General features: G+C 29.1%; 1 protein-coding gene across 1 annotated transcript in view; it reads left to right on the top strand.

Moving 5' to 3' along the window:
* LOC129905576 (polycomb protein Su(z)12-like) overlaps nucleotides 1–26,965 on the top strand; it is a 95,814-nt gene extending 68,849 nt beyond the window's left edge. Inside the window, exon 7 of the mRNA XM_055981081.1 lies at nucleotides 26,871–26,965. Within this exon, the coding sequence (XP_055837056.1) occupies nucleotides 26,871–26,881 (11 nt within the window). The 3' untranslated portion in view covers nucleotides 26,882–26,965. The remainder of the gene's footprint in view (nucleotides 1–26,870) is intronic.
* The last annotated feature ends 436 nt before the right edge of the window (nucleotides 26,966–27,401 follow it).

Below are 27,401 nucleotides of genomic sequence, written 5' to 3'. Positions count from 1 at the left end.
GGAGGGCAATTTAATTTCAGATTTTATTTTATTTTTTTTCAAAAACGAATTTTGTTTTTTTTTCCAAATTTCAATATAAAAAGTCTTAAAAATTTAAGCAACTTTAACTCTAAGAGCAAGTTCGTGCGACCCAGTCGTGCATTTTATTTTGCTCTAGTTTTGTGTTTGTCTATGGAGTGAGTTGAAAAGCAGATAGGTGTGTAGAGTAGAACTGAAAGAAGAGTATTTGAAATAATGTTGACAGCGTGTGCAGGTGTTGATTGAAATTATATTCATGTTGCCAGAAGTTTATGTTGTTGAGTTTGAGAATTTCAAAAGATAAGACGGAAATAATAGAGTTATATGAACCCTTTGCCACTGTACCTGATTCACATTCAGCCTTATGCTAAATGAAAACTCCCGTGCCAATAATGTCTTCGGGAGTAGGGCTCAAAAACGAAAAATCCCAAATATGTTATTTCTTTTTTGTTTTAATTTTGTTCATTTATCGTGAAAATAAAAACGGAAAATGTACCTTTTTTATTATTCACCACACACAAAAAAGTACGCATACACCACAGTGACATTTTTTAAATTTATAATTATTAAGAAAAAGTAAATCCACTGGTGACTGTATTGCGCCTTAAATTTTATTTATTTGTATTTTTTTTTTTTTTTTTTTTTTGTGTTTGTATTTGTATTTGTATTTATTTCTGTAGATAAATATTAACAATTGTACTTCAAGATAAATCTTATAAATAAGTATCAAAATCTAAATTACACTTGTATCTGTTACAAATAAATGGTGTATATTTTTGAATCGAAAAATATTATTTATATTTACAAATTTTATTATTTATTATTATTTAAATTTACAAAGTAGAAAGATTGAATATTTGATTGATTTTAAAATTTTTATAATTATTGGTAAATAATCATTAGATATATCTTAAGGTCTTTCCGCCATGTGCTTGATCAACTCCCTCCGAAAACTCCGCGACGATGTTATTCTTTATCTGACTTCGAATTTTTACTTGGTTGAATGTAGTCCATATAACATTGTTGTTAAGAAGCTTAAGTTGATTTGTTTCATTTCACCTTAAAAACCACAACATACAAATATTTTTTCAAAAACTATGACAAAAAAAATTTTTTTTTTCATTACCTACCTAGTTTTTAAAAAATCGATACTTGTTTTTTTTTTTCAGTGTAAAAATTGTCCCTTTTCCACTTTTTCTCAATTAAACATGCTAACTCCATAGAACTAAATCACTTTTTTCGTTATCCCACCCTTAGTTCAAAAATTAACAAAAAACTTTTTTGAAATAATTCAAAATTACCTCTTAAAAATCAAAATTTGTAATTTTTTTTCAGTGTAAAAATTTTGATTTTTAAGAGGTTGGTTATCTGAAAAAAGCTTTTTTTTTGGTCATAATTTTTGAACTAAGGGTGGGCTAACAAAAAAAAAGTGATATAATTTTTTGGAATTACCAAGGTTAGTTCAGAAAGGTTTAAAAAGTTCGATTCGTGTACTGAAAAAGAAATCACTTTACACCATTATATATTTATATTATATATTTGTTACTTTTGAAAAGATTCTGCTAAGCATGGAGCTTTTCTAGGTGCTTATATGGCAAACCAAAAAAATTAATGATTTTTACACTTGAAAAAATATTTGTATGCTGTGGTTTTTATGGTGAAGTGAAACAAATCAACTTTAGCTTCTTAACAGGAATGTTAAATGGACTACATTCAATCAAGTAAAAATTCGAAGTCAAATAAATAACATTTGAGGCGCAATGCAAACACCAATGCAGTGGATTCAATTTTTCTTAATTATAAATAATAAAAAAGGTCACTGTGGTGTATGCGTACTTTTTTTTGTGGTGAATACAAACTAATTCTTCTATAATTTTTAAAATAAACGTAGGATAGCAAAAATAAAAAGTAGGCTATTCTTGTCTTACGTTGGACAAATGAACCACAGATCAAAACCAACAATTTTTACTCTGAATAAAATAAAATTATTATTTTGTGATTTTTGAGGTGAAAAAAATAATTCCGTTATAATTTTTAAACTAACGGTGGGCTAGCAAAATAATATCATGGGCTATCCTGGGCTAACCTTGGGGAATCGAAACAGGGAAGTTTGAAAAAAAGTAACATTTTGGGGGGTGCCAACTTCACATAGCAACAAAATGTGGATGGAAAAAGTTCAAACTTTACACTTTTTCAAGTAAAAGCATTTTTTTTTCATGCAAAGTCTGGGTGTTAAACTTCAGTTGCTAAATTAACTGTTAAACAGTTTCTCCATCTAACCCAAAATTGAAAATCATAATAATTTTTATATTTTTGTCATCAACTTTGGTAGTTAATCATTTCCGTATTTGATTTCATTAATATTCAATTACGTAAAAGCTGTTGACGGTGGAGATTTTTTACAAAGTTATTTGTTATTTATGAGCATCGTTAGTTGGCAGATTAATTTTGATTGCATGTCAAGAACATTGCTCGTGGTCCTGTTTTCAAATTATTTTATTTTATAAACTTTGGGACAAATTAGTGAATTTACTCTTATTTATTTGATCGACTGTTATTTACTCTGAAAATAAACTTTTGTCATTTATCTCAAATCGACAACTGTTATTATTACTTTATATTACATTCTTAATGAGCAAGCGAATAAGTTCTGTGAAGTATGTTGCTTGTATTTTGTTTCTAAATGTTTGTTGCCTAGAATAGAAAGTATTTTGTATTATTCTTATTACATATACTTAGAAACTACTGAATTGTATAAGTTCTATTTTCTTATTATTTTTTGTTGTGTATTTTCAAAAACATAAATAGTAAAAATATAAATTTAACATAGTATGTATATTAGGGTGCGCCTTATTTTATAACTTTTGAAATTACATTCTCCCAACCCGTCAAATGGTTCCATCTCATGAAAAAAAAATTTTCTTCTTTCTTAATATTTCATAAGTTAATTTTACCAACAAGCCCAGCCACGTAGTAGTAGTTTTGTTTAATTTTTTCACTTCCTCTTAAACGCAAAACATTTTCGCATCCTGTTTTCTCTTTTTGAATTAAAATTAATAAAAGTATCGAATCTTGAAAATAAAATCAGTACTTAATTAGGTACATACTATTTTGAGAAAAATTATTTTGTAAATTTTGTTTGAAATTTTTTTTATCAAAATTTTGAGTTTGAAAATAAAATTTTCAAAAACTATTCATTAAAATTAAAAGAGCTTTATTTAAAAACATAATAAAAGCAAAAGTTATTGATTGGCTTTCCAAAAAGGTATAGGACGTTATTGTAGATATAACCGTCGTTTTTTTAATAATTTTTTTTCCAAATCTAAGACAAATTCCTAGAAAATGTGCCCTCCAGGCTAAATAGAGGGAAATAAACAAATTTCACTTATAAGTTAGCCAAATTGCGTGATGAGTAAAACAGCTAAATCCATTCTTCCCAAAGAATTCCTGCTAACTCTATTCTTCCCAAAGAATTCCTGCTAACTCCATCACAAATTCTTAAATCAACAGTTATCTTATTAATAAATAAAAAATAAGAGTAGGTACCTATCCTCTTAACATGTAAGAACAACTGACCTTGACTTTCAAATCACCTGAAGTTAACATGAGGCTGAGAGAGATGATGAAAAAAGCCGAATGCAATATATAAGACCGTCTGAATAAGAACCGTATTATGTAACCAGTTGCATACTGTTTTCGACACTGATAAAATATAAAATATCAATATTCAATCTAACACGTTTGAATATTGATATTTAATACTCTTCTTAATGTCAATCAGCCCTATTGTAAGTTTTACACTGACAATTTTCCACCAGGAAAATGTTTGTTCTTTCGGAATTATAAAAGCTATTACAAGTTTCACTTGAAAGGAATTAATATTTTTCCACTAATTTTTTTGTAATTTTTTATCATAAAAGAGCTTTAAATAAGAAATAGACGAGGTTTTGGATTTACAAAAAGGTACACCACAATATAGTAGGTGTAACCGCTGATTTGTAGTAATTTATTTTCCAAATCAAATCAATTTTTTAGAAAATTGCCTGTCCTGTCTATAGGGCGGGGAAATACTCCTTTCCCTCCACTACGAATATTTTCTTGGCACATTCCTGCTGAATCACCCTGTATTTACAAGAAAATCATTAAATCTATTCGTAAACAATTAAAAGCATTGTTTTTATTTTTTAAGGAAAACCTGCTAAATCCAATAATTTTTGCTTTTGTCTTTTTTAATCTGCTTTCTTATAGAAATGAAGACTATATTCAACACAAAAAATGGTATTTTTGATTTTTCTTTTAAATTGACAAGAACCATTTTGAGAAGTTTTTTCTTTCTCCTGTAAAATTTACTTTAATGGAGTTAGCAGGTTTACACTCTAAGCCGACGATATAATGTAAATATTATTCAATTTTTTATAATTTTTTCAGACCAAATGGCGGGTTGGGACGGTCAAAATTAACAAAAAATTTTTTTACCCAATATAAGGCGCACCCTAATGTATATGTGTAGATGAATTACATCCAGAAAATTGAAGTACTTAGGTGTACGTTACACATAACGTATAAGAGGTTTATAATACCAATAGTCAGTCTTTTAAAAAATCAATAAAGTGGTTAAATCGTTTGGACATTGAATAATCAGAAATAAAATACAAAATACAATTATCTTTTTTTTGTAGTTTTTAAATCAATTTTACTTTAAAATTTTTGGTAAAATGGGTAATCGCGAAGAAGTGGTATGAACTATGCATTTTATTGTACTTTGGTAAGGGAAGCGCAGTTTGCTTTAACGAGCCCCCAATTCTTGGTACAAAATGGAACCAAAATAAAAAAAAAAAAACAGAACAAATTCCTAATTTCTGTTTTCAACACAATTTAACTGAAATTACAAAACATAAAAAATAAAATGCACGACTGGGACTTTTTTTATAGAAATTTGGAAAATGTAGGTACCTACTATACCTATGGGTACAACAAAAAAAAATAAAATAAAATTCGTTTTTTTTTTAAATAAAATGAAATCTGAAATCAAATTGCCCTCCAAAACAAGTATACAGTTTTGATTGATATATTAACATGCATTTTTAGAAAAAAAAAATTTCAAAATCGATAGAACCGTTTTTTATAAATAATTTTTTGGAAAAAAAGTTTTAAAATAAAATTGGTACGCCACTTTGTAGAAATCACTAATCAACATCTAAAAACAAAATTTCAAAAAAATTCAATGTCCCGTTTTCGAAAATTTGATTTTTTCAAAAAAAAATTTTCAAATTTTTTTTTTAAATCCAAAAATTTTTTTTTTGGAAATGATATAAATGAAATCTTTACAAAAAATTTCGTTGAAATCGAATAAGCACTTTCGGAGATAAATTTATTAGAAGATAGACCTTGTCTTTAAACTTACATTTGAATTTTTTAAACAAAATCGTTCTAGCCGTTTTTGAGCAATTTCAATTTTACTAAAATCGGTATATGACAAGTACCGTTTTTTTTGGTCCAAAAAAATTAATTCCAAAAACCCCTGTGTAGAGTCGCCAAATAATGCCACATACCAAGTTTGACATCAATCGGTTCATCCGTTTAGGACAGACTGACAGACGGACGGACAGACAGACGGACTTCCGGGACCCACTTTTTTGGCATTCTCTACCATCGTAATGTCATGGAAAAATGCTATCTCAACTATTTTTTTTTTACGAATGCATAACTTGATATATAGTGCCTATATCGCAAGTAAAAATAGTTTACATGTTCTTTGAATTTAAGAAAATGAAACAAAATACTTCATGTGCTGAGAACCACTCAAGCAAATTCCTTAAAAACAAACCTTTGCCAGAACCTTTTTAATCAAAAATAATTTCGTGCAAGCAAACTTGTAGTTTAGATTACTGTGAGTCAATATGAACACATTACAATTCGTCCTTAATGTATTAACTTGCAAGACATTAACCAGCATGAGCTCAACTTGAATTAACTTGACTGTTTTTAAGACATTTTCCAAAAATAGCTGTGAACAAAAGTTTGTGCATTATGAGGGTAGAACGATAACGAAAATGTTTTCACATAAAATCAATTTTTGCTTTGGATTCACTTTCATGAAACACCATTAAGAAAAATAGATAGCCTTTAATGTGAAAAAGTTTTCTTTATCATGCTGGAAAATCTATTTTTCTGTCCCTAACATAGGTAAGTTCATTGGCTCGTTAAATCTTAAATGACAAAATCCGATAAGAAATCATCGAAAGTCATGCATAAAAATACCACTCCTTCACAAAAAAGTTATTGTTTATCTACACATGTGGGCTATACACCCAAACATTTCTTATTTAAGTAAAAAATTATGAGAGCAAGTTTAAAAAAGTATGTTTCCGCCAACCCCAATGACGAACAAATGAACTAAGACAATTCGCCATTGAATTATGATTGAATAATTTAGTTTAAATCCTATTTATTTGCAAATAAGTTTGGGTAATTAATGCGCTCTAATAAGAAAAAAAAAACTTAGTTTCAGTACCTATTGGTAGTGCGTGAGACCCAATCTATAAAACAAAAAAATTAAATGTGTACAAAATAGCCCATTTTGTGTTGTAAGGGGTTTGAATGCGTTAACTGTTCTTCATTTTTAATGGACTTTATTTTAGAATAAGACATCTTATACATATTTCCAAATCAAATAATCATCACCATCACATCCATATACATAATATGCTGTGGACCCTTTGTGTAGGAACCATATACATTATACCGAAAACAAGTAAACGGCGTAAACGGCCACATGACCTTGGGATATTTTTCAGTAGATATATAGGTGTAGGCTTCTTTATGACCGGCAGTACGACTTTCGTAGCAAGGTTGCTGGTGATCTGATCAGGCGCGGATCCAGAAATTTTGTTTGGGGGGGGTCATAACACTCTTTAATCTCACTGACCGAGATGAAAAAAAAAGACAACCAAATTCAAATTTTTATAAATATGTTTTTGATTTGAACAAAATCATTTACATATAAATCATTTACATATAAATTATTTGTGTACATATAAATTATGAAAACTTAACAAAAAAAAACAAAAAACTTAGTTGAGATTGTGTATTGGGCTGGAATTGTTTACCATTAAAAGGTCACTAGAGTTGGTATTGTTTTTACATTTGAATAAACCTTCACTTTTGGCTTCGAAAGATATTTTTTGGTATTTAAAAAAAAATGTAGGTATTCTATATTTATTTTAAAATATGATAGGTAAAGGTAATTAGAAGACATAACATAGCTTTAAATTTTCTTAAAAAAAAAATAAATAAATTAAAGAGAGATAAACTAAACAAATGTGATGTGTTTGTTACGTGGCTAAGGCAAAAAAGTGACAATATGATTGATGTTAGGAAAGTTATGATTTTTATCTGCATATGCATATGCATTCAAATAAATCGAAATTATTTTTTTTTTATTTTATACTCCAAAAAATCGATTGCTAGACACCTCTAGAATATGCACACCAAATATGAACTCTTTATATTAATGGGAAGGTCCTCTGCTTCGCAATTTTCCATTTTTACATCAAGCTTTTACTAAAAAAAATCATTTTTATCATTATCATTAATGACTTTTTAGCAAATTTCTTTACAAATTCTTGAAGGAAATTGAACGCTCTAAAAAAGGCGCCTTGAACAATTTTTTGTTTATCTAACCGTTTAATATATATTTGAGGTCCAAATATCGAGAAAATCTTTAAAAATTCGTATTTTGTGCTTAATTTTTTAACAAATTGAATGAATATAATCAAACGCATAAGACATATTCTTGTAAGAAACAGATTGCTCCACAAAAAAGGTCTTGGTAACTTTTTTCATTTATCTAACCATTCTAAAGATGTTCGAGGTCAAAGTTAAAATAAATTATAAAAACATTTTTTACTTTTAAAAATTTTCCAGTTCACTAAAAATTTATTATTTTCTACGACCCACGGGAGCCGAGTTATTATAATTTTAAGAAAGCATTAATCCGTACGAAAATTCAAAAAAATTTCCCCTGTTTATGATTCGAATACTAGTTCTCAGTGAGAGGGGTTGTTTTCATTTTTTCTTGTTATAAGAGAATTTGTCTTATGTTTTTCGTTGGTCATTTTGAACTTTTTTAAAAAATTAATTTCTCGGCTCGTGTGGGTCGTAGAGAGCTAATTTTTTTTTTTAATTGTAGATAATTTAAAGGACTACAATAATATTTTATTTTAATAGCCAATACTTGCAGCGTTTGCAAAATAATAAGGCAAGAGTTTGCTAAACAAAAAAACGACTTTGATTTAATATTACTTATTTTTTATTTGTTTCAAAAAAAAGATTGTGCACTAAATTGATAGAAAATGTTGTAACGAACAATTCATTCCTTTATTTTTTGCCGTAGGACATTCTGAAGTCGAGTTATTCCCAAAAAACAATATTTTTGGGTGTTTTTGCACCGGTTTTGCATGCGTTCATTTATCAATAGCTCGGCCATTTTTGGTGATAAAGAGCTCATTTTTTCTTTAAAATGCAGGACATGAACAGGGCTACAAAATAGGCCAGAAAAATGTCAATCATGATATAAGCTTTTTTCGAAATAATGACAAAAATGTGTTTTTTAACAACAAAAATTTGATTTTAAATGGCTGCCATTTTATATTTACTCACTCAAATACAATGAAATTACATACAACGATAGAAAATATTATAAGGAAGAGAATGTATGTTTATTTTTTGGTCTACGACAATCTGGAGCAAAGATATTAGCTTAGAAGTAAAATATCCCAAAAAATGCATTTTTGTGAATAACTCCGCTAAAAAGAATGATCAGGTGGTGAGAAATTGGGTTTACGCCTTTTAAATATACCCCTATCGATCCATGAAATAAAAACAGACAGTGCCTCTCAGCGCAAGGTCAAATGACGCTTTGACTGGAGTAATTCTAAAATACTCAAGAAATGAGATGCTTTATATTGACTTTATGAAACCAACCTTTACAACTGAACAAAAATTAGCAAAATTATTAAGAATACATATTTGTATCTTTTTTATATTTAATTTAGTTTTATTTTATTTTTTGAGAATGTATGCTTGGAGTTTTGGGGGGGGTCATGACCCCCACGACCCCCCCCCCTAGATCCGCCACTGGATCTGATGGTACCTCTACGAACATATATCTCACCGAACAGTTTAACAAATCTTTATATCGTTTTGAAGAAAGTAAAATTATTGCGCTTGATAATTTATAAAAGCATTTGATAGATTTTGGCGTAAAACTCTCTTAGCAAAAATGCATGCATTACTCTCAGTGGAACTTTAGCTCATTCCAATAAGCACTGTCCGATAAGTAATAAGAAATCACTTTAAAAAATACAATGCTGCTTACTACATATCATTAAAACGAAATCTCCCACAATTAAACTTTCCCTTTTGGAATGAAAACATATTCAGGAAAATGTTTAGGTTTTCTGTTATCTGTTAAAGTGCCAGAGGCGTACTTTAAGCTGCCGAAGACCTGATTTAGCAAGAAAAATGTTCTCTTAATCAAGTTGGACACCAAGAGAAAGGGGTTTTAAAGCTTTATTAACAAATGAAAAAAATGGTCTATTTAATAAATTGTTTCCTACAGTTAGTTAAAAAAAATTTCCAACAAGTTAACCGAATCGATGTTTATTCCAAAGATTAAATGAATTCTTTTTTATTTTAGTTTGTCATTCTCATTTGTATTTTTCTTAATTTTGTAACTTTTTATTTGTTTTAGCCCTGATTTTTCAATCGTCAGTTAGACTATCAGAAGAATAAATATCAATATAAAAAAAACTTTTATTCCTAGGAATGAGCTCTATCTGAGGTTTATCTGACTATTGAAAAATTGGCCCTTAATAAAATAAAATAAACAATTACATAATTATTTTTAATTAATTATTTATTTATTTTAAGTTTTAATTTTAAATTTTACAACTTTTTATTTTAATTTTGTAACGACGACGCGTTTCGGAGTTGCAACTCCGTCTTCAGGTCGAATACTTTTGTTGTTTAGTGTTGTTGATCTTCTGTTGTTGTTGTTGGTGAAAGTTTTGTTATTCTTTGTTATTTTGTTGTTGTTTATTCTTTTAGTTGATTTTATTTAATTTTGAGCTTTTGTATGATATGTTGTCTTCTTTTTACTTTATTTTTTATGCTCAATTTTATTGCTGTTTCATGTAATGCGTTTGGTTTAATTGTAAGTTTGTCGTTTAGTATATCGTCCTGTGTTTGTCTGTAAGCTTTATAAATTTCAAATTTTTCTGTCGCGTCAAGAATTCTGCCTTCTCAGCATATATGTAATGTTTGTAAGTTAGTTTCAATGTCTGTGTAGTTATGGTTGTGTTCTATTAAATGTAATGCATATGTAGATCTAGTGTTTGGTTTGGGTTTGTGTTCTTTGAATCTTTCTTCAAAGGTTCTACCCGTTTGTCCAATGTAAAATTTATTGTTGGTATATGTTATTGATGTGTATTTTGGATTTTGTATTGTTGTTGTGTTTGCAATTTTGCTGTTGTTTATTTTCTTTTTCTTTTTATTTATTAGTTTGTCAATTGTTGTTGTTTTGTATCCATTATTATAAGCAATGCATTTGATTATGTTGATTTCATTATAAAAATCATTTTTGTCCATTTTATTGTTAAATGCTCTATTAAAAGGACAATATTTTTCTGTGAATGGGGGTGGTGTGAATTATTGTGTCAGTTGTGGTTTCTTTTCTGTAAATTTTATATTTTAATGTATTATTGTATTTTGTTATATTTATGTCGAGAAAATTAATTGAGTTGTTGTTTTCTATTTCTGTTGTGGCTTTGTTGATTGTGCCTTAAATCTTAAATATTCAGATAAATCTCTTAAAGTGAATGACGGTTGAATGGAAAAGTTGGACAAAAAAACCACTAGGTAAATTAAAAATTAGAGTATTAAAGTGCTTTCAAAATATTTGAACCATAGAACGTGTTGAGAAATCGAATTAACAGCAGAAATTTCGGATCTTTATCAAAATATCTTAGGTACTCGCTTTAGCGAGTGGGAAAAAGAAAAAAATAATTCCCTGGTTTCATTACAAATTTAATAATACTTTAAACCTCCTTTCACCTTAACGAACCTAAACAGTCACGCTTTCACCCGCTATACCACCGCCTTGAAAAAGTTTTCATTGCATCTTTATGGGTGGGTTTGGTTACGAGATCTTAGCCTTTTTAAACTAATTCTAAAGAGTAATAATTTCATGTCCACTTATCTGTACATCCAAGGTTCGTTGCTATAGAATATATAAATCTTTTATGTACTAATAATAATTTAACTTCTTTAATAATAAATTTATAAGTAAAATACGGTTTGTATTCAGGATTCTCTATGGTGATGAACTTTCAATTTCCAAAAGAACAAAGTCAAATTAACTCAGAGATAGAGATAGAAAGCGACAGAAAAAGCAATTTCGTCTTATACGTTGAGCAGTCATTTCAACAGAAAACAAGAAAAACCATTCAAATTAAGCTTGCAATTCAAACCGTTTTGTTAAAGTAAAATTATTTAACGAAATATAACCATATAACACAAATAAAATGTATTTTATATCAGTTCCCTATTTATTTTTGTAGATTATAATGTCTTCAAATCTGCCACATAGTGTTCTTACATAATTTTTTTTGCTCGCTTTGAATGCTACGTAGGTATACACCCTCGTTCATAAAAATAGGTTACGAATATTTTTTTACTCAATACATTGGTTCTATGTTGTACCTACTCTTGAATTACGGAATGATTCTAGTTAATTACTTAACGTTATTTTTAAGTTGATTGCTATAAATGCAAGACTTAGGGCGGAATTCATAGTTGTCACTCAAGTTAAGAAATATCTTAAGCATTCGCTCAAGCGAATCCTTATTCATAGTCAACACTTGAGTCGAAATTTTCTTCAAGTGAAGTCTGAGGAGGCTTTTTTACTTGAGGAAACGCTTAAGTTTTTTTTTTCAGTCAGTTGACATTAAAACGCAAGTGTCATTGCGAGCGTTTGTTTTCATTATTTAACAATTAAAAGTTGCACTAATTTTATAATAAAATAAATTAATTGCGAATATTTGATTTGAGTTGTACGGGTGGGACGATGAATTCGACGAGTATGTTGGACAAACGAGTGCGAATTATTAAAAAAATGTTTTTTTGATGACAGTTAATTCAAATCAGTCAAATTTTCAAGTTTGAGAAAAAATTTTCCTCAAGACAAGATTTTTCTTTGCTCAAGTGACAGCCCTATTTTCAATTCCCTTGAGTGATTGCTTGAAATATTTCTCAACTAACTGGAGTCGAGAAAAATCTTAACTCAAGTAACAACTATGAATTTCGCTCTTAACCTTCTTCGCCAAATTTAATATTATTTATATTTAAATGTAATACTTAGGTACTTACGAGTAAATCGCTCCCCATACCTCTCAACGACCTGAACTTATTTCCACAACCGGTGTGTTAACCACAATGTACTAACATTGGAAAGTTAATATCTCCATAAGCTTCTTTTCTATATTCAAAGATTCGACTGTCAAACCTATTCAGAGAATAAAATCTCTTCTCATTCCTCCGAAGTTTCAATTCAATCAAATACTAGTTCACGGTATTTACAGCAGGCTTATAGCAAACATTTTAAAGAATCCAAACACACGTTTACAGTCCTATGAAAAAATACTTTACATAGAAATCCTTCAGAACAAAATTTTCCTATGTATGCATATTACCTATAGGTACATAGATATTATTAAACCTATTTAATTTGGGTCTAATAAAGGAGGATATCTGTTTTCATAGATATTTAAGATTTAATCGTATATAAACCGTGTCATAAAGTACTGCCGTTGTGTTTTCATTCTCTATGTTTACTTATATCATTTTATTTTCTTAGGAGGGTTATATTATTGAAGGTAAAAATATAACACATTACTGCAATATGAATTTTCTTTAAAAAAAAAGGAATTATACGCGGAATTCAATGACTACAACCAAGCTGATTCAACTATTAGGGTACTGTCAATCACTTTTTGCGGCATTCGTCATACATGCGATAAAGTTATTAGATATTGTAAATTTCAAGTTAGTCCGGGAAAGTTTGACTTTTGCTAACAAATAATTCGCAACTGCAATTCGGACTCAAAATATGAAAAAACAATAGTACATAAACTAAACCCCCCATTTTCCACAAAATCGGTACATATTTGGCCGCCATTTAGTTTTGAACCGTTTTACGACTTTCGATTGTAGTTCGGCTAGTTTTTGAGTTACCTACAGAAAAATTTTACGAAACAAATTTGTAATAAATTTTTCACAAAATATGTATGTTAAGTAAATTTTTTCTCTTAAATCTGCTATCTGAATCTAAACTGATCAAGATACAAATTAGAAATTTTTTGTTTAACCTTTATAAACGCTATTAGTACAGGTAGGTACATAAAATCAAGAAATAAAAAAAAAAATTGTTACACTCATAAAACTTGGCAAAAACTTTGCTTTTGGGATAAGAACCAAGTACAAAAAAAAGTCTATAAAAAAAATTGGGTAGAAGGGTATTTTTCCGCTGACAAGAGGGAATAGGTGAATGTCAAAAATATACTGAAAAGAATTGTTTGGTGAATATCATCATATGACACATGTTTTCAAGGTATTTTTTGATACTGAATCTAATGACATAAAAAGTCAATACGATTGCTCTAAGATTAAAAACAAGGGTGCTTGTTTTTGACTTCAACAGGTAAAATACAGGGTATCCCACAGTCACCGCCCCAAATCAAAACCATAGATTCCTGAGGTCATTTTAAGTCGAAAAACTTTAGAGGTAATTTTCTCGTTTTCGTCCCGTTTTCGAGTTACCACGGTTTTTATGATTTTTGCTGTCTTTTCCTTTAACTGGCCTTTTCTTTGCCAAACTAAGTTTGATTTGAAAGTTTTTTTTTACAACCAATCAAGAATTTATTACAGTTTAAGTTTGTCTCAAAACTTTTTTTCTGTGGACAACCGTTTTTCCACAATTTTGCATAAAACACAATTTTCTTCGTTTTTTAAGTTGTTTTTTACACTTTCATATCATTTAAGTCAAAAAAAAAACACGTTAATGAGTATTAATTTTTTGTCCTTTTTATTAAAGTCCAGTTTATTTTCATAAAAAAAAATAAGTTTTATTTCATAAAAAAGGCTACTGAAAGTAATTAAAAAAAATAAACAAACTGAGTGAATTAAAAAAAAAAATTATTTTTAAATACAAAATTAAAAAAAACTTTTTCTGAGCTTTATCTATTTGTTCTTTTCTTAACCACAACAGCTCAGAAAAAGTTTTTAATTCATTTAATTTAATTTTTTCTTTAAAAATTATTTTCAGTTTGTTTATTTTTTTTTTAATTACTTTCAGTAGCCTTTTTTAATAAAAAGGACAAAAAATTAATACTCATACTCATACTAATACGTGTTTTTTTGACTTAAATGATATAAAAGTGTAAAAAACAACTTAAAAAACGAAGAAAATTGTGTTTGATGCAAAATTGTGGAAAAAGTTTTGAGACAAACTTAAACTGTAATAAATTCTTGATTGGTTGTTAAAAATCTTTCAAATTAAACTTAGTTTGGCAAAGATAAGGCCAGTTAAAGGACAAGACAACAAAAATCATAAAAACCGTGGTAACTCGAAAACGTAACGAGAACGAGAAAATTACCTCTTAAGTTTTTCGACTTAAAATGACCTCAGGAATCCATGGTTTTCATTTGGGGCGGTGACTGTGGGACACCCTGTATAACCAAAATCCATGTAAAAAAATGCTACACTGATAAAATTCGGGATGAAGGTTTCAGATAAAGCAGGTGAAAGGCTATTTTTTTGTTGGGTTAAGTTGTGTGTGAGAAAGGTATCATAACAGCTGACTTAAATTTCATTAATTTTTAAAACTTGTTGTAAAAGTTTTGGTTGGTATAAGAATTAAGAATCTATAAAGTGTACAAAATTATCTTGAGTGAAAGGGTGTTTTTTTTTTTAAGAAATGATGAAATTCGAAATTAGTACCACAAAAACTGGGAAAAAAATGTTACACCAATTAAAATTGGTAAAAATGTTTCATTTATAACAGAAACTAAGAACCCAAACAATCTATAAAAATATTTTAGTGAAAGATTGTTTTTTATTTTTTTTTTTTGAGAAATAGGTGTTTTTTCGAAGAGACAGTAAAATCTGTAATTGGTCCCAAAAAGCCAATGATTCATTTTATTTTTGGTTTCGGTTATATTTTGCCTGTTGATGTCAAAAAACAAGCACCCTTGTTTTTAATCGGCAATAACTTTTCTTAGAGCAATCGTATTGACATTTTTTTTATGTCATTAGATTCAGCATCAAAAAATACCTTGAAAAAATGTGTCATTTATGATGATATTCACCAAACAATTCTTTTCAGTATATTTTTGACTTTCACCCCCTCCCTCTTGTCCGCGAAAAAACACCCTTCCACTCAACTTCTATAGACCTTTCTGTACTTGGTTCTTATCCCAAAACAAACTTTTTGCCAAATTTCATGAGTGTAACAATTTTTTTTTTTAAATGCCTATTTTACCTGTACTACATCTGTTTTCTATATTTTTGATTCTATCATAGTGTAGGACTTTATTTTCCACAGTACACGTAAGAAAAACAAACTTTTCCATTTTGGTAACATGGCAAGTAATGATCCTAAAAATATATTATATTTCTTCTCTAGGGAATCAAGCAAAACCAAATCACTCTTGTGGTTTGGGATGTAGCTCGAAATAGAAACAGATAGACAGACAGAATTGCGAAAACAACTTTTTTTGCTTTCTCAATCATTGTAATGTCGTGTCTCATTGTTATCTCCAATTCTATTTTCTTTACGAATATTACATAATTACCTCTAGTGCCTATATCGCAAGTAAAAAGAGTTCAAATCGAAAAAAAATATTAAAAAATAACGGAACTGCCAAAAATAACAATATGTAATACCTTTTTTTAAATTATCGTACAGTCAAATAATGATAGCGCAAAAATTATAAACAGGATTTTCTTTCCATTTGATTGTTCCGGGAAGTTGAAGACACAAAAACAATTTTCCTTTTTTTGCCTCTCAGCGATTCTCCTCATTTCTTCCCTAATTTTTTTTAAATCGATTTATTTCGCGCTAAGAAAGAAAATACGTCAAATTTTATTTTTAGGATTTAAAATTGAAGTAACATGCATGATGCATGTACCTACACTTGAAATTTCGTCAATTTATTTATTTTATTAATAAATCAGTAAAAAAAAATAGAAAAAAAAAAATTAAATTAATTTTAAATGTTAGTGATACTCACTAAAAATGCATTCAGTCTCACTCAGTTAAATAACCAACAACGCAAAGCGTTTCATCAAAAATTAAAAGTTCCCCACTTTGCACTTTGCAATTTTTGAAGTTTTTTTTTGCAAAGCAATAAGTGCGGGCGTTGCACCAACTAAAAATGGAACTTTGCGTACTTTGAAAATTTGCAAAGTAAAGCAGTAAATAGTCTCAACTTCTTTTCGTTGTAAAAAAAAGGTTAAAATCTTCTTTTTTTTTACTAAAACAATGAAATCTTTTGAAATTTTATTGTACTTTACTTTATTTTGAATAAAAACATGACTTTCGGTTATAATAATGGAATTGACATTCTTCTAAAAAAATTGGTCGTTTGACATTATCTAACAACAAATAGTTCCTAAATAATTTATAAAAAGAACACAACAAATTCTAACAATGCCACTTCAACTTGTTTTCATATACTTACCATAGTTAAATATTCTTAATAGTTAATTATTCCTAATTTCAAAATTTATTCTTGATGACTTACGTAACTATTACTATACTATTAATCTTCAAAAAGCCGTTCAAAGCGATTCATTTTAAATTATTAGTTAATATGCCCGAGCTTTACACGAGAAAAGGCCATCCGCAAATGAAATTTTGTCTTTGCATATTATTGCAAAACTTTGCAGAATTTGAAACGGAAAGTGCAAAGTTTTTTGGTTTGGTGCAATGAAATCAAAGAATTCTTAGCAAAAAATTTTAGAAAAGTACTTTGTGCTTTGCAAATCTGTGGTTGGTGCAACGAATTTGGCAAAGAAGGAATTTTTGTTTTACTTTTCAAAGAAATAATTTCCCCTTTGCAAATTAGAGTTTGGTGCAACAGAATTCGCAAAGTTAAAGTGCAAAGTTGCAAAATGCAGAGTGCGAAGTGGTTGGTGCAATAGGGCCAAGGTCAAATAAATATTAACCATTTACTGTTCTAAGATATCTATCTGCTTGTTTATTTTTAAGAGTATAATGTTCATTAGGGTGGTTCTTATTCGAGAAATGCAGCTGAATAGCCACCATCCGGTTAGAAATGTTGAGAAAAAATTTCCTCATATTTTTTTATATTTTTATTTGGCTTCTTTCCTTTCCCAGATTTAACATGAAATTTTTATATCAAAACATATCCTTTGATTTTTATAAGTGTTTTTAAATAGGGTATTCCATTAGACTAGCGGATTGTACCGGAAAACTAAGCAGTTGAAATAAAAATCCGCAAAAATTTGAGATTTTTTTTCGCTATTTACAACTACCTAATTGATTTTCACATTCACTGTGGAGATTCGTAAAAAAAAAACAATAATACATAATATTCAAAATAAAAACAATCCCAAATTAAGAACAATTTAATCAATCCAGTTGGAAACAAGGATATAAGTAAAAAATCAGGTGACAAGAATGGAATTTCCATTAAAATGATTTGGTCGATATTATTAATTTAAAAAACTTCAACCAAAAAATAATCCTGGCGAATATTTCTGTGAAAACAATCTTGGGCACAGTTGAATTGAACTTGAACAAATTATTCTGCTTGATATACAAAGCTCTCCTCCAACAGAAACCTTGGCATAAATAAATAAAAAAAGAGATAAGGTATTTAAATGAGCGAGGCCAAATGTGATTTTTTTATGATTATTCTGGCATACAAAGTCCTTTAATATTGTCACATACATTTGTATTCATATTATTATTTTTATGCTGCAGAATGGAAACGTAAAATCGTTATCGTTATATCTATAAATGTAAAATATAAGCTTTGCTACATCGTACAAGTAACTTCAGGTGTGGACCACCTAACCACAACATCATAGAATCCATCCTTTTTCATTTGAAAGCTACAAATGCAAAGCAAGATATATTAGAGGCGATGTCTTTGTAGCAGAGGAAACGGTTTGGTAAATTGGAACATATTATACAATATGCGAAAGAATTTCGTGCGTGAATGTAATAAATAAATCATTTGACTAAAGGTTGATTTTCCAAAGAACAGAATTGATCTGCACTAACAAGGGATTTGAGTTTGAGTGATTGTAGCAAATATAAATGTTAACAAATATAAATTCAGAAAAGAGACTAATTTTTCGAATTGATTAAAGTAGTTTTGTGGAAATTTAGTCGTTAATATAATTCGTCCAATGTTATTGGCAATTGAAAGCTAACAAATTGAATTGGGAGATTTCATTTCTTTTTATTGCGTACTTTAACCATCGATAATTATTTAGAATTGCCGTATACCAACCCCAATTTCAATCCATACACGCCCTGTTTCTAGAGTTGTGCTTTATTCATGCTTACTTGTTTCAAGAATTTGTAAGACTGTTTAATTTTTTGAATACGAATAAAAATACATTTCGGATTCGATGGCTTTTAAGGCCGTGTCGCAATATAACTTTATTATTTTGTTTTACATTAATGTTAATTGCGTTTATTTTTTAACTTTGCCAAAAACGTTTTTCGGAGCTGTAAAATAAAAGAAATATTAATTTGATGTTTGATAAATAGACCAGTGCCGATGCCTTCAAAAACATTAAAAAGTACAAAAAAATCATAGTAGGATGAAACCCATTGGAAAAGGAGGGGAATATGATAAGAATGAAAGGAAAAATAAATTACGGGCGAGCCGAGTTCGGGAAGTGGGTGGGTTGAGTTTTTAGTGGTAAAAAATGGTATATCTCGATTTCCGGCAAAACTACAAATCCTATAGAAAAAAGTTGTATGGCAAAGTTGTAGGTAATAAAAAGATCTACAGATTTTGTATCAACAATTTTTTCACATAACCTCAAAATTTATGTGAAAAATTCAAAAAACCGAGTTTTTGGTTTTTTATTTTTATCTTTTTCAAAAACAAAAATTTTTCTACGAAATTTGGTGAAAACTTACCTTATTATGTCCCAAATACACTGTAATTTATTTGATTTAAAATATTAATTTGTTCACCTTATTTTGACTTAATACCAAAAAAACACCCTAATTTTCAATCGAAAATTCACGTGTCAAAATATCAGCTTTTTTCAAAAAGTCGGTGGGCATTTCGTTCCTTAAAATATCTATTTTCTGATGGTGTAAAAAAAGTTGTACATTAGTATACTATAGAACATGTTCTAGTAAAATTCAAAAAATGAAAAAAGCTTGAATTCGAAAAAAAATTTTTATCATTGTTTACAATTTTGGCCTATTTATTCAAATTTACACTTTAATTACTCAAAAAACGTAAGATTTCATGTAACATTGATTAATCTTACGTTTTTTGAGTAATTAAAGTGTAAATTTGAATAAATAGGCCAAAATTGTAAACAATGATAAAAATTTTTTTTCGAATTCAAGCTTTTTTCATTTTTTGAATTTTACTAGAACATGTTCTATAGTATACTAATGTACAACTTTTTTTACACCATCAGAAAATAGATATTTTAAGGAACGAAATGCCCACCGACTTTTTGAAAAAAGCTGATATTTTGACACGTGAATTTTCGATTGAAAATTAGGGTGTTTTTTTGGTATTAAGTCAAAATAAGGTGAACAAATTAATATTTTAAATCAAATAAATTACAGTGTATTTGGGACATAATAAGGTAAGTTTTCACCAAATTTCGTAGAAAAATTTTTGTTTTTGAAAAAGATAAAAATAAAAAACCAAAAACTCGGTTTTTTGAATTTTTCACATAAATTTTGAGGTTATGTGAAAAAATTGTTGATACAAAAGTTGTAGATCTTTTTATTACCTACAATTTTGCCATACAACTTTTTTCTATAGGATTTGTAGTTTTGCCGGAAATCGAGATATACCATTTTTTACCATTAAAAACTCAACCCACCCACTTCCCGAACTCGGCTCGCCCGTAATTTATTTTTCACTTAATTTTCATCATATTCACCTCCTTTTCCAATGGGTTTCATTCTACTATGATTTTTTTTGGTTTCAAAAATTATCGACCCTGGTCTAAAAATAAATAAAGATTTGCAAATGATTTTTAGTTTGTGTCCATTTCTCGAGGTGAACAAACGATTGTCGTCTGAATTTAATAAAAAAAAGTATTTTTTGGGGATTTTAAGGACTTTTTAATTTTCAGTAGGTACACTGTGGTGTTTGTGGACAAACGATGGCCGTTTGAATTTTTGAAAAACAAACTTTATTATTTTGTTTTACATTAATGTTAATTGCGTTTATTTTTTAACTTTGCCAAAAACGTTTTTCGGAGCTGTAAAATAAAAGAAATATTAATTTGATGTTTGATAAAATAAATAAAGGTTTGCAAATGATTTTTAGTTTGTGTCCATTTCTCGAGGTGAACAAACGATTGTCGTCTGAATTTAATAAAAAAAAGTATTTTTTGGGGATTTTAAGGACTTTTTAATTTTCAGTAGGTACACTGTGGTGTTTGTGGACAAACGATGGCCGTTTGAATTTTTGAAAAACAAACATATTTTTTGACGATTTTAGAAAAAATGATTTTGTATGAGAGTTGCTATAAAAAAATTCTTTTTGGAACATCTCCTAAGCGGAGGCTGGGCAAACGATGATTTTTGGTACATATAAGTAAAGAACTCGAGTTGGACAAACGATTGCAGTTGGTTTTATACGTCTATCGTTTAAGACGATTTTTCATTTTTCAGACTTCCTATAAAAAAGAATGTGCTCTAAAATTTTTTTTAAGGGTGAACAAACAAAATTCTTGGGTGGACAAACATGGACAAACGGTGGAGAAATGAATTAGACAAGTTTAGTTCAAAAATTTTGGGGTCGCTTCACGGAGCTAAAAATGTTAACGATTAGAAAACAAAATTCTAAAAATTATTTGTTACAGGAGAAATTTTATGAAAATAATATTGAAATAATATAGTATTTATATTTATTTTAAAATCACAAAAAATATATATGTAGAGAAAATACCCAGTACCGATTAAAATGGAACCTATTGTATATGACTTGAATCTAAGGTTATGGCACATCATCTTATGGTATTTTTTGATGCTGCATTTCTCATGGAACAAAAACCAAGACAATCTGACTGGAAATACATAGTTTGGAATGAAAAAAAAAAAACACTATAATTTGAAGTTAAGGATCGTCATAGGAACTTCCGGAAATGGTCTTATGAGAAAAAAGAGGTTGTCTGTAAAGTCGGTTTACGGACGATGATTTTACGTGATAACGTCGTCAGAAATCAGGTTGTGTGCTTTTGTTTAAAATGAGTCAATTGAAGCGTTTACTTTTTTCAAACAATCATATTTTACAAGAAAAAGCTAAAAAAAATACATTTTTTATTTTCTCATTATATTAATTTTTTATTTTAAAAACTTACAAAAAAAAATTATGCAATTTAAAAGCCAAGTATTTCTTCTTAAGAATAAAACCATTTTTAAATTTATACAATGCGCAAGAAGTATAAAAATAATTTATTGAAAACAATCATTTTCATCAAAAAAAGCAAAAAAAAACATGAATTTTTATCTTCTCAATAATTAATTATTAATTAATTAATTCCATTTTTCCCCTAACAACCTATTAAAAATTTTATACTATCTGAAAGCTTATTGTCTTAGCTTAAAATATATATATCGATCATGTCTATGAGACATCTACAAAAAGAGCTAGATTTTTTTGAACTCGATCAAATTTCATTAAAAAAAGCAAACAAAACATTTATTTTTATGTTCTCAGGCTATGGAATCAATTTTTTTGTTTGACAATCTATAAAAAAAATTACCATGTAAAAGCTTATTATTTCACCTTTAAAATGACGTATTAATCTCATTTCAAAGATTCCTACAAGAGAAGTTAGAATTTTTTAAAGTCAACTATGTCGAATTTCCAGACTGAGATTACGGTACTTCTCACACTGGTGGCTGTTGGCTGGTGGCTGCAACTTCGCACACATATAGTCGTAGTCATGGTCTATCATTACTCCATATACTTTATTCCTGTATATATTAAAGAAAAAAAGATAAAAAGAAAAAACGATGAAAATCGGTTAAAAACGGTAAAAAAACGTGTTTTTTTAAAAACTTGTTTCTTCCGTTATTCAATCAAAACTCACTAAACGTTTCCAAATTTTTTGCACATGTATGCATAAGGCCAAAACCTACATTTCCTAGTCTGAAAAATTTTTGAACGCTCCAAAAAAAAGCTAAAAATCAAAAGCTACCCAAAAATACCCCTAAAACAAAGTGTTTTTCAAAAATTCATATTTCGAAACGCAGAGTTTTGGAAAAAAATCAGTATCAGACCCTTTATTTTGTTCCCTCATCTTTCACCTGGCATATTTAGAATTGTCAAAAAAAATTTCTTTTACCCAAAATCATCATTTTGTCATAGCCCCACCACGTGTACAACGTTCAAACAAAACGTTATAGCTTAGTTTCAAAATTTTTTAGAATTTTGTCTTAAATGCAGTTATTCTTAAATTAATCTCATCTATCTATAGAAAAAAAATCAATTCTCTACGACTTTGCGTTTAGATTTCAGCCCAAATTTCATCTTTCCGTTTTACCCCTGTTTACCCTATTAAATGACGGAATTTTTAAAAATCCTTCATTTGTATTAAGCTTTAAGTTATTATCTTTCAAATAAGCTATAGAAGATTTTTGTATCTCTAATAGTTTATTTTTAATTTTTAATTGAAATTTTTGCCGCACTGCGAAAGTGCGAGAGTGTAACGTTAGAAAGCGTCACTTTTTGGTGGTGGCTGCCATGATTCATCGATTTATAAGACGTTATCACGTCAAAAATATCATATTTCATACAATTGATGCCCTTTCAGGCCATATATAGGTCTCATTATAATCGACTAAATTAAAAATGAATTTTTGAAAAGCTTTATTACTTTAAGCAAATATTAAAATATGAGGGAGTGCGTGCACTTTACTTTGCTCATATGTATTAGAGTAACTATTTTATATGTCGTCGGCGTAAAGCAAAATTGTTCTAAATCCACTTCTTACCGAAAATCAGTTAATGATGCAGTTTTACTAATTTGAGGGTGCTCTTTCCGAATTTTAAAACCGTTTTTGTCAAAAAAATTTCATTCCGCGATAATATAATTTAATGGGATATAGAACAATAAAAACAGGGAAGTAGCCTTTTGAAAATGAGCCCGAGTATTCTTGATTGTTCTAAGTCCCATCATATCTTGTTCTAAGTCCACTTTTTATTTCAGGAAAAAACGTAATTGTTCTTTGTCCAATTTTGGGTTTTTAGTTTTAAAAAATATTTAAAAATAGTATGCACCTACTAATGAGGTAAACTTGTATATTTAATTCAAGAGAAAAGAACAAACTTTATAAAAAAACATAACTTGAATGGCAAACGAGCAGAAACTTGTCGCTTTAAACCAATTTGAAACTTAAAAATCGTCCCCTGTAAAATTAGCTTTTTGTGACTTAGAATAATTTTTGCTTTACGGCGACGATATTTAGGTCCATTTTCTTCACTCGGAGTTGAACAAAACTTGAGAATTTTTATATTAAAAATTTGCAAGTTATTGATCAATCCCGCGATTTTTTGTTACGTTATTAAAATTTTTTAGATTAATTAAGAGACTAAGGTCCATTTTCTTCACTCGGAGTTGAACATAACTAAATAATCTAAAAAATTTTAATAACGTAACAAAAAATCGCGGGATTGATCAATATGTAAATTTGGAGTTTTTTTTTCAATGCGAATTTTTGTTTTCCTTTGTCGAGGTACATTAAAAGAAAAATATCTCCTTGCCTACACTTAGTTATATACTTCCAACTCCCTTTATGCTGAGTGTGCATTTTGCATGTCTGGGCAGTCTGGTTTTTGTTCATTATTGTCCTTTTTTATTTTTAAAGAAAAAAATTAGAAACTTGCCGAAAGTTTTCTCACATCTTGAACAAACCAAAAACTTATCACTTAAAAAGAACAAGAAAAAGTTCAATCAATGCTTTTTAATTAGTTCTTATTTGACACTTAATGATGTGCAATGCTCAAGGGGCATTATGATATGAAAGATTGCTTTTATGTTGATTGCCTACGAATGAAAGCACAGTGTTTAACATTTTTATTTCAAATACATTTTGATTGTTTCCCGTTTCCTTGATCCTTGAATTCCTCTCTGAAAATCTTAAAGAAATATTTTGTTGTTCGTGAAAAAGAAAGATTGAATTACATCAATTTATTAGAAGTGATGAATTGAAGGAAAAGTGAGTGGATTTTAATCAACCCTAAGGCTCTACAAAAAAAAATGATTATGAACTTACTGCTAATCAACCAATTTACATTATTAAAGATGATGTTCTGATCAAGCTCTTTCTTTTTCGTTTTAGGAATTTAAGCACAAATCGTCGCCCGAGAGTTGTTTTGTCGTAAACGCCAAAATGGACTTTTTTAAACTGGATGTGTAGTAATAGGTTTTAGAACGTTCTCTTTTCATTTCTGTTATCAGATTTGTCCTATCGTTTACCGTTACTGAGATAATTAGTGTGCATTTTGTCGTATATCCACAAAATACGCATTGGATTAGCGTTAGTTTGTCGTAAGCGCCAACTTTTGGCGTTTACGACAAAAATTCTATGTATTTTTCAGCTTTTTTTTCTTCAGTATTGGTTTGTCGTACGTCGTACAAAACCGATACGGTAGAAAATTTCGAAAGAAATTTTAAAATTGTTTTTTCTTACATGTATGTAAAAGTAGGTATATATCCGAAATAGAATATAAACAGATATAATATACCTACTAGAAAAGTATTTATTGAAAATAAGGACTTCATGTGCTATAGGGACAACGACTTTAAAAACTATGGGCTGCATTAAGCTCTGCGCTACTTGAGGTTTTGCTTTATTCCTAGAGGTGCAAAGAAGAAAAAAGTTCATTTCAGAGACATCTCAAATGTTGTGTTTAATTAATGGTTCTTGTCGTTTGTTCCTGCCGCAAGTATCTTGACCTCATCCTCGGTCGCAAGAACCGATCTGACACAATATGGAAGTGGGTGTGGCTCATAAATATGTACACTTGTTGATCTTCTATCAAAAACACAAGATCAATAAGTCGACCGTCGGTCGCGGGCGCCACTTCGTTCAAGCGCGCTGTCTTGAAAGAAGTGAAAAAAGGTTGCGGTTTTATTGTTTTATTTTTGTACACTTATTGATCTTGTCGCTTCGTTCACGAGCGCTGTCTTCAACGAAGTGAAGTGAAAAAAAGGTCGCTGTATTATTATTTTATTGCTCTTGTATCGATCACACAAGATCAACAAGTCGACTGTAGTCATGGGCGCCTCGCCGTGGCGCCTCTTTGTTCACGCGCGCTGTCGTGAACGAAGCGAAAAAGGGTTGCTGTGAGTTTTGTTATTGCACCCGCTCGCAAAAACACCTGCTGGTCGAAAATTATTTTTTTAAGGCGCCATTGTTCTTCGCGAAAAAAAGGTCGCTGTTTTATTGTTTTATTGCTTTACACTTATTGATCTTGTATCGAGCACAAAAGAACAACAAGTCGACCGTCGGTCGCGGGCGGCGCTTCGTTCAAGCGCGCTGTCTTAAAGTGAAAAAAGGTCGCGGTTTTATTGTTTTATTTGTTGTTTCTTTCATGTTTCATAGTCATAGAATGGCTTTTAGTTTTTGTTAAAAAAATTTTTTTTTAATTTTTTTTTCCATGTTTATGGTCATATTTATTGTTTTATTCTTTGTTCTTAATCTATTTATTTTACTACTATGTAATAAGAAACTATTTTTTAAATGTTTAATTAATAAATAAAAACGAACTGTGAAAATTGAAAATTTACTTTTTTATTTATGTCTTGGTATTGGAATGTCGTACGTGCGCCTACTTTGTCGTACGTGTATGGGATGGAAAAAAAGTTGATTTTGGTGGCGTTTACGACAAACTGATTTTGGGTAAAAACCCCGATAATTTGAAAGCCAAACTAGATGTGACAATTTTGACAACATAAATATAAAGAAGATATCGCACAAAATATTCTATTAAAAATTGAAAAAAATCTATCGGCCAGTTTTTTTTTTATAGAAGCTCAAACCTTAAAATGCGATTTCCCAAAATTCCAAAATTGGCGTATACGACAAAACAATTCTCAGGCGACGAAATTAAAAGGAAAAGTTTGATGGTTGATTTTATTTTTTTCTTGTAAAGTAATGTCAAACAAATTTTCAATAAAACTTGAATTATTATAAAATCTAGCCGAGTTACATCAAGCATTACATTGTTATGATTCTTGGTCATACAGTTCTCATTTTTACTTCCTGTATGTAACACATAAATTAAGCGAAAAGAAGGGTTAACCTCGAAATGAATTTTAAGGAGCTTAGCGCTTTATTAATATCGTTATTGGGATTATCTAACTTACCTCAAAAGTAAACAAAAATCTCGTGAGTTCATACAATTAAAAAAAAATCACGTCAACGGTTCCTGGGTATCCGTTTTAATAATATATCTTTAATATATCTGACTTTAAATATAAACAATTTTTGCTTCACCTGCTCTGATTGAATGTTTTCGTCCCTTATTTGTTTTAGCTTTACCCTAATCAAAGTTGGTGGTGGAAGAGATTTTTGTCAATTTCTATGATAATGTTGCCAAAGCAAAAAGTTCTTTGTGCAATAGGACCCAGGTAAGTACTATTAATATCTATATTTAGAAATTATTGTCCTTATACCTTATGATGGCATAAGTATAGCCCAAAAACTAGACATCATAAAACAAATAATAGTTTTGAATTCTGCACACTTAAATCAATTAAAATCACATAACAATGTTCTTGCATCCCTTTTTTTTTATTTCGCCGACCAGTGTAATTAAAATAAATATACGAGAATAAGGATAACTCTATTATATTAACTAACAACAACTATGTAATTATTTCGAAGTAAATTAAACCGTAACGTTGTATTGCGTTTGTAAATAATAAATACTCTCTTTCTACCCAAGCTTCATTTATTGATTCTTGGAAGGTCGCAAAAACAGCCAATCCACAACAACACAAATACTAACTATCATTTTTTATATCTAGCTATCTGTATTTATCTTATCATACCCAAAAATATGTT

Source organism: Episyrphus balteatus, chromosome 1 (genome assembly GCF_945859705.1).
Source record: "Episyrphus balteatus chromosome 1, idEpiBalt1.1, whole genome shotgun sequence".
Taxonomy (NCBI): domain Eukaryota; kingdom Metazoa; phylum Arthropoda; class Insecta; order Diptera; family Syrphidae; genus Episyrphus; species Episyrphus balteatus.
Note: the sequence above shows the minus strand (reverse complement) of the source record. Positions and strands in the feature narration are given on the sequence as shown.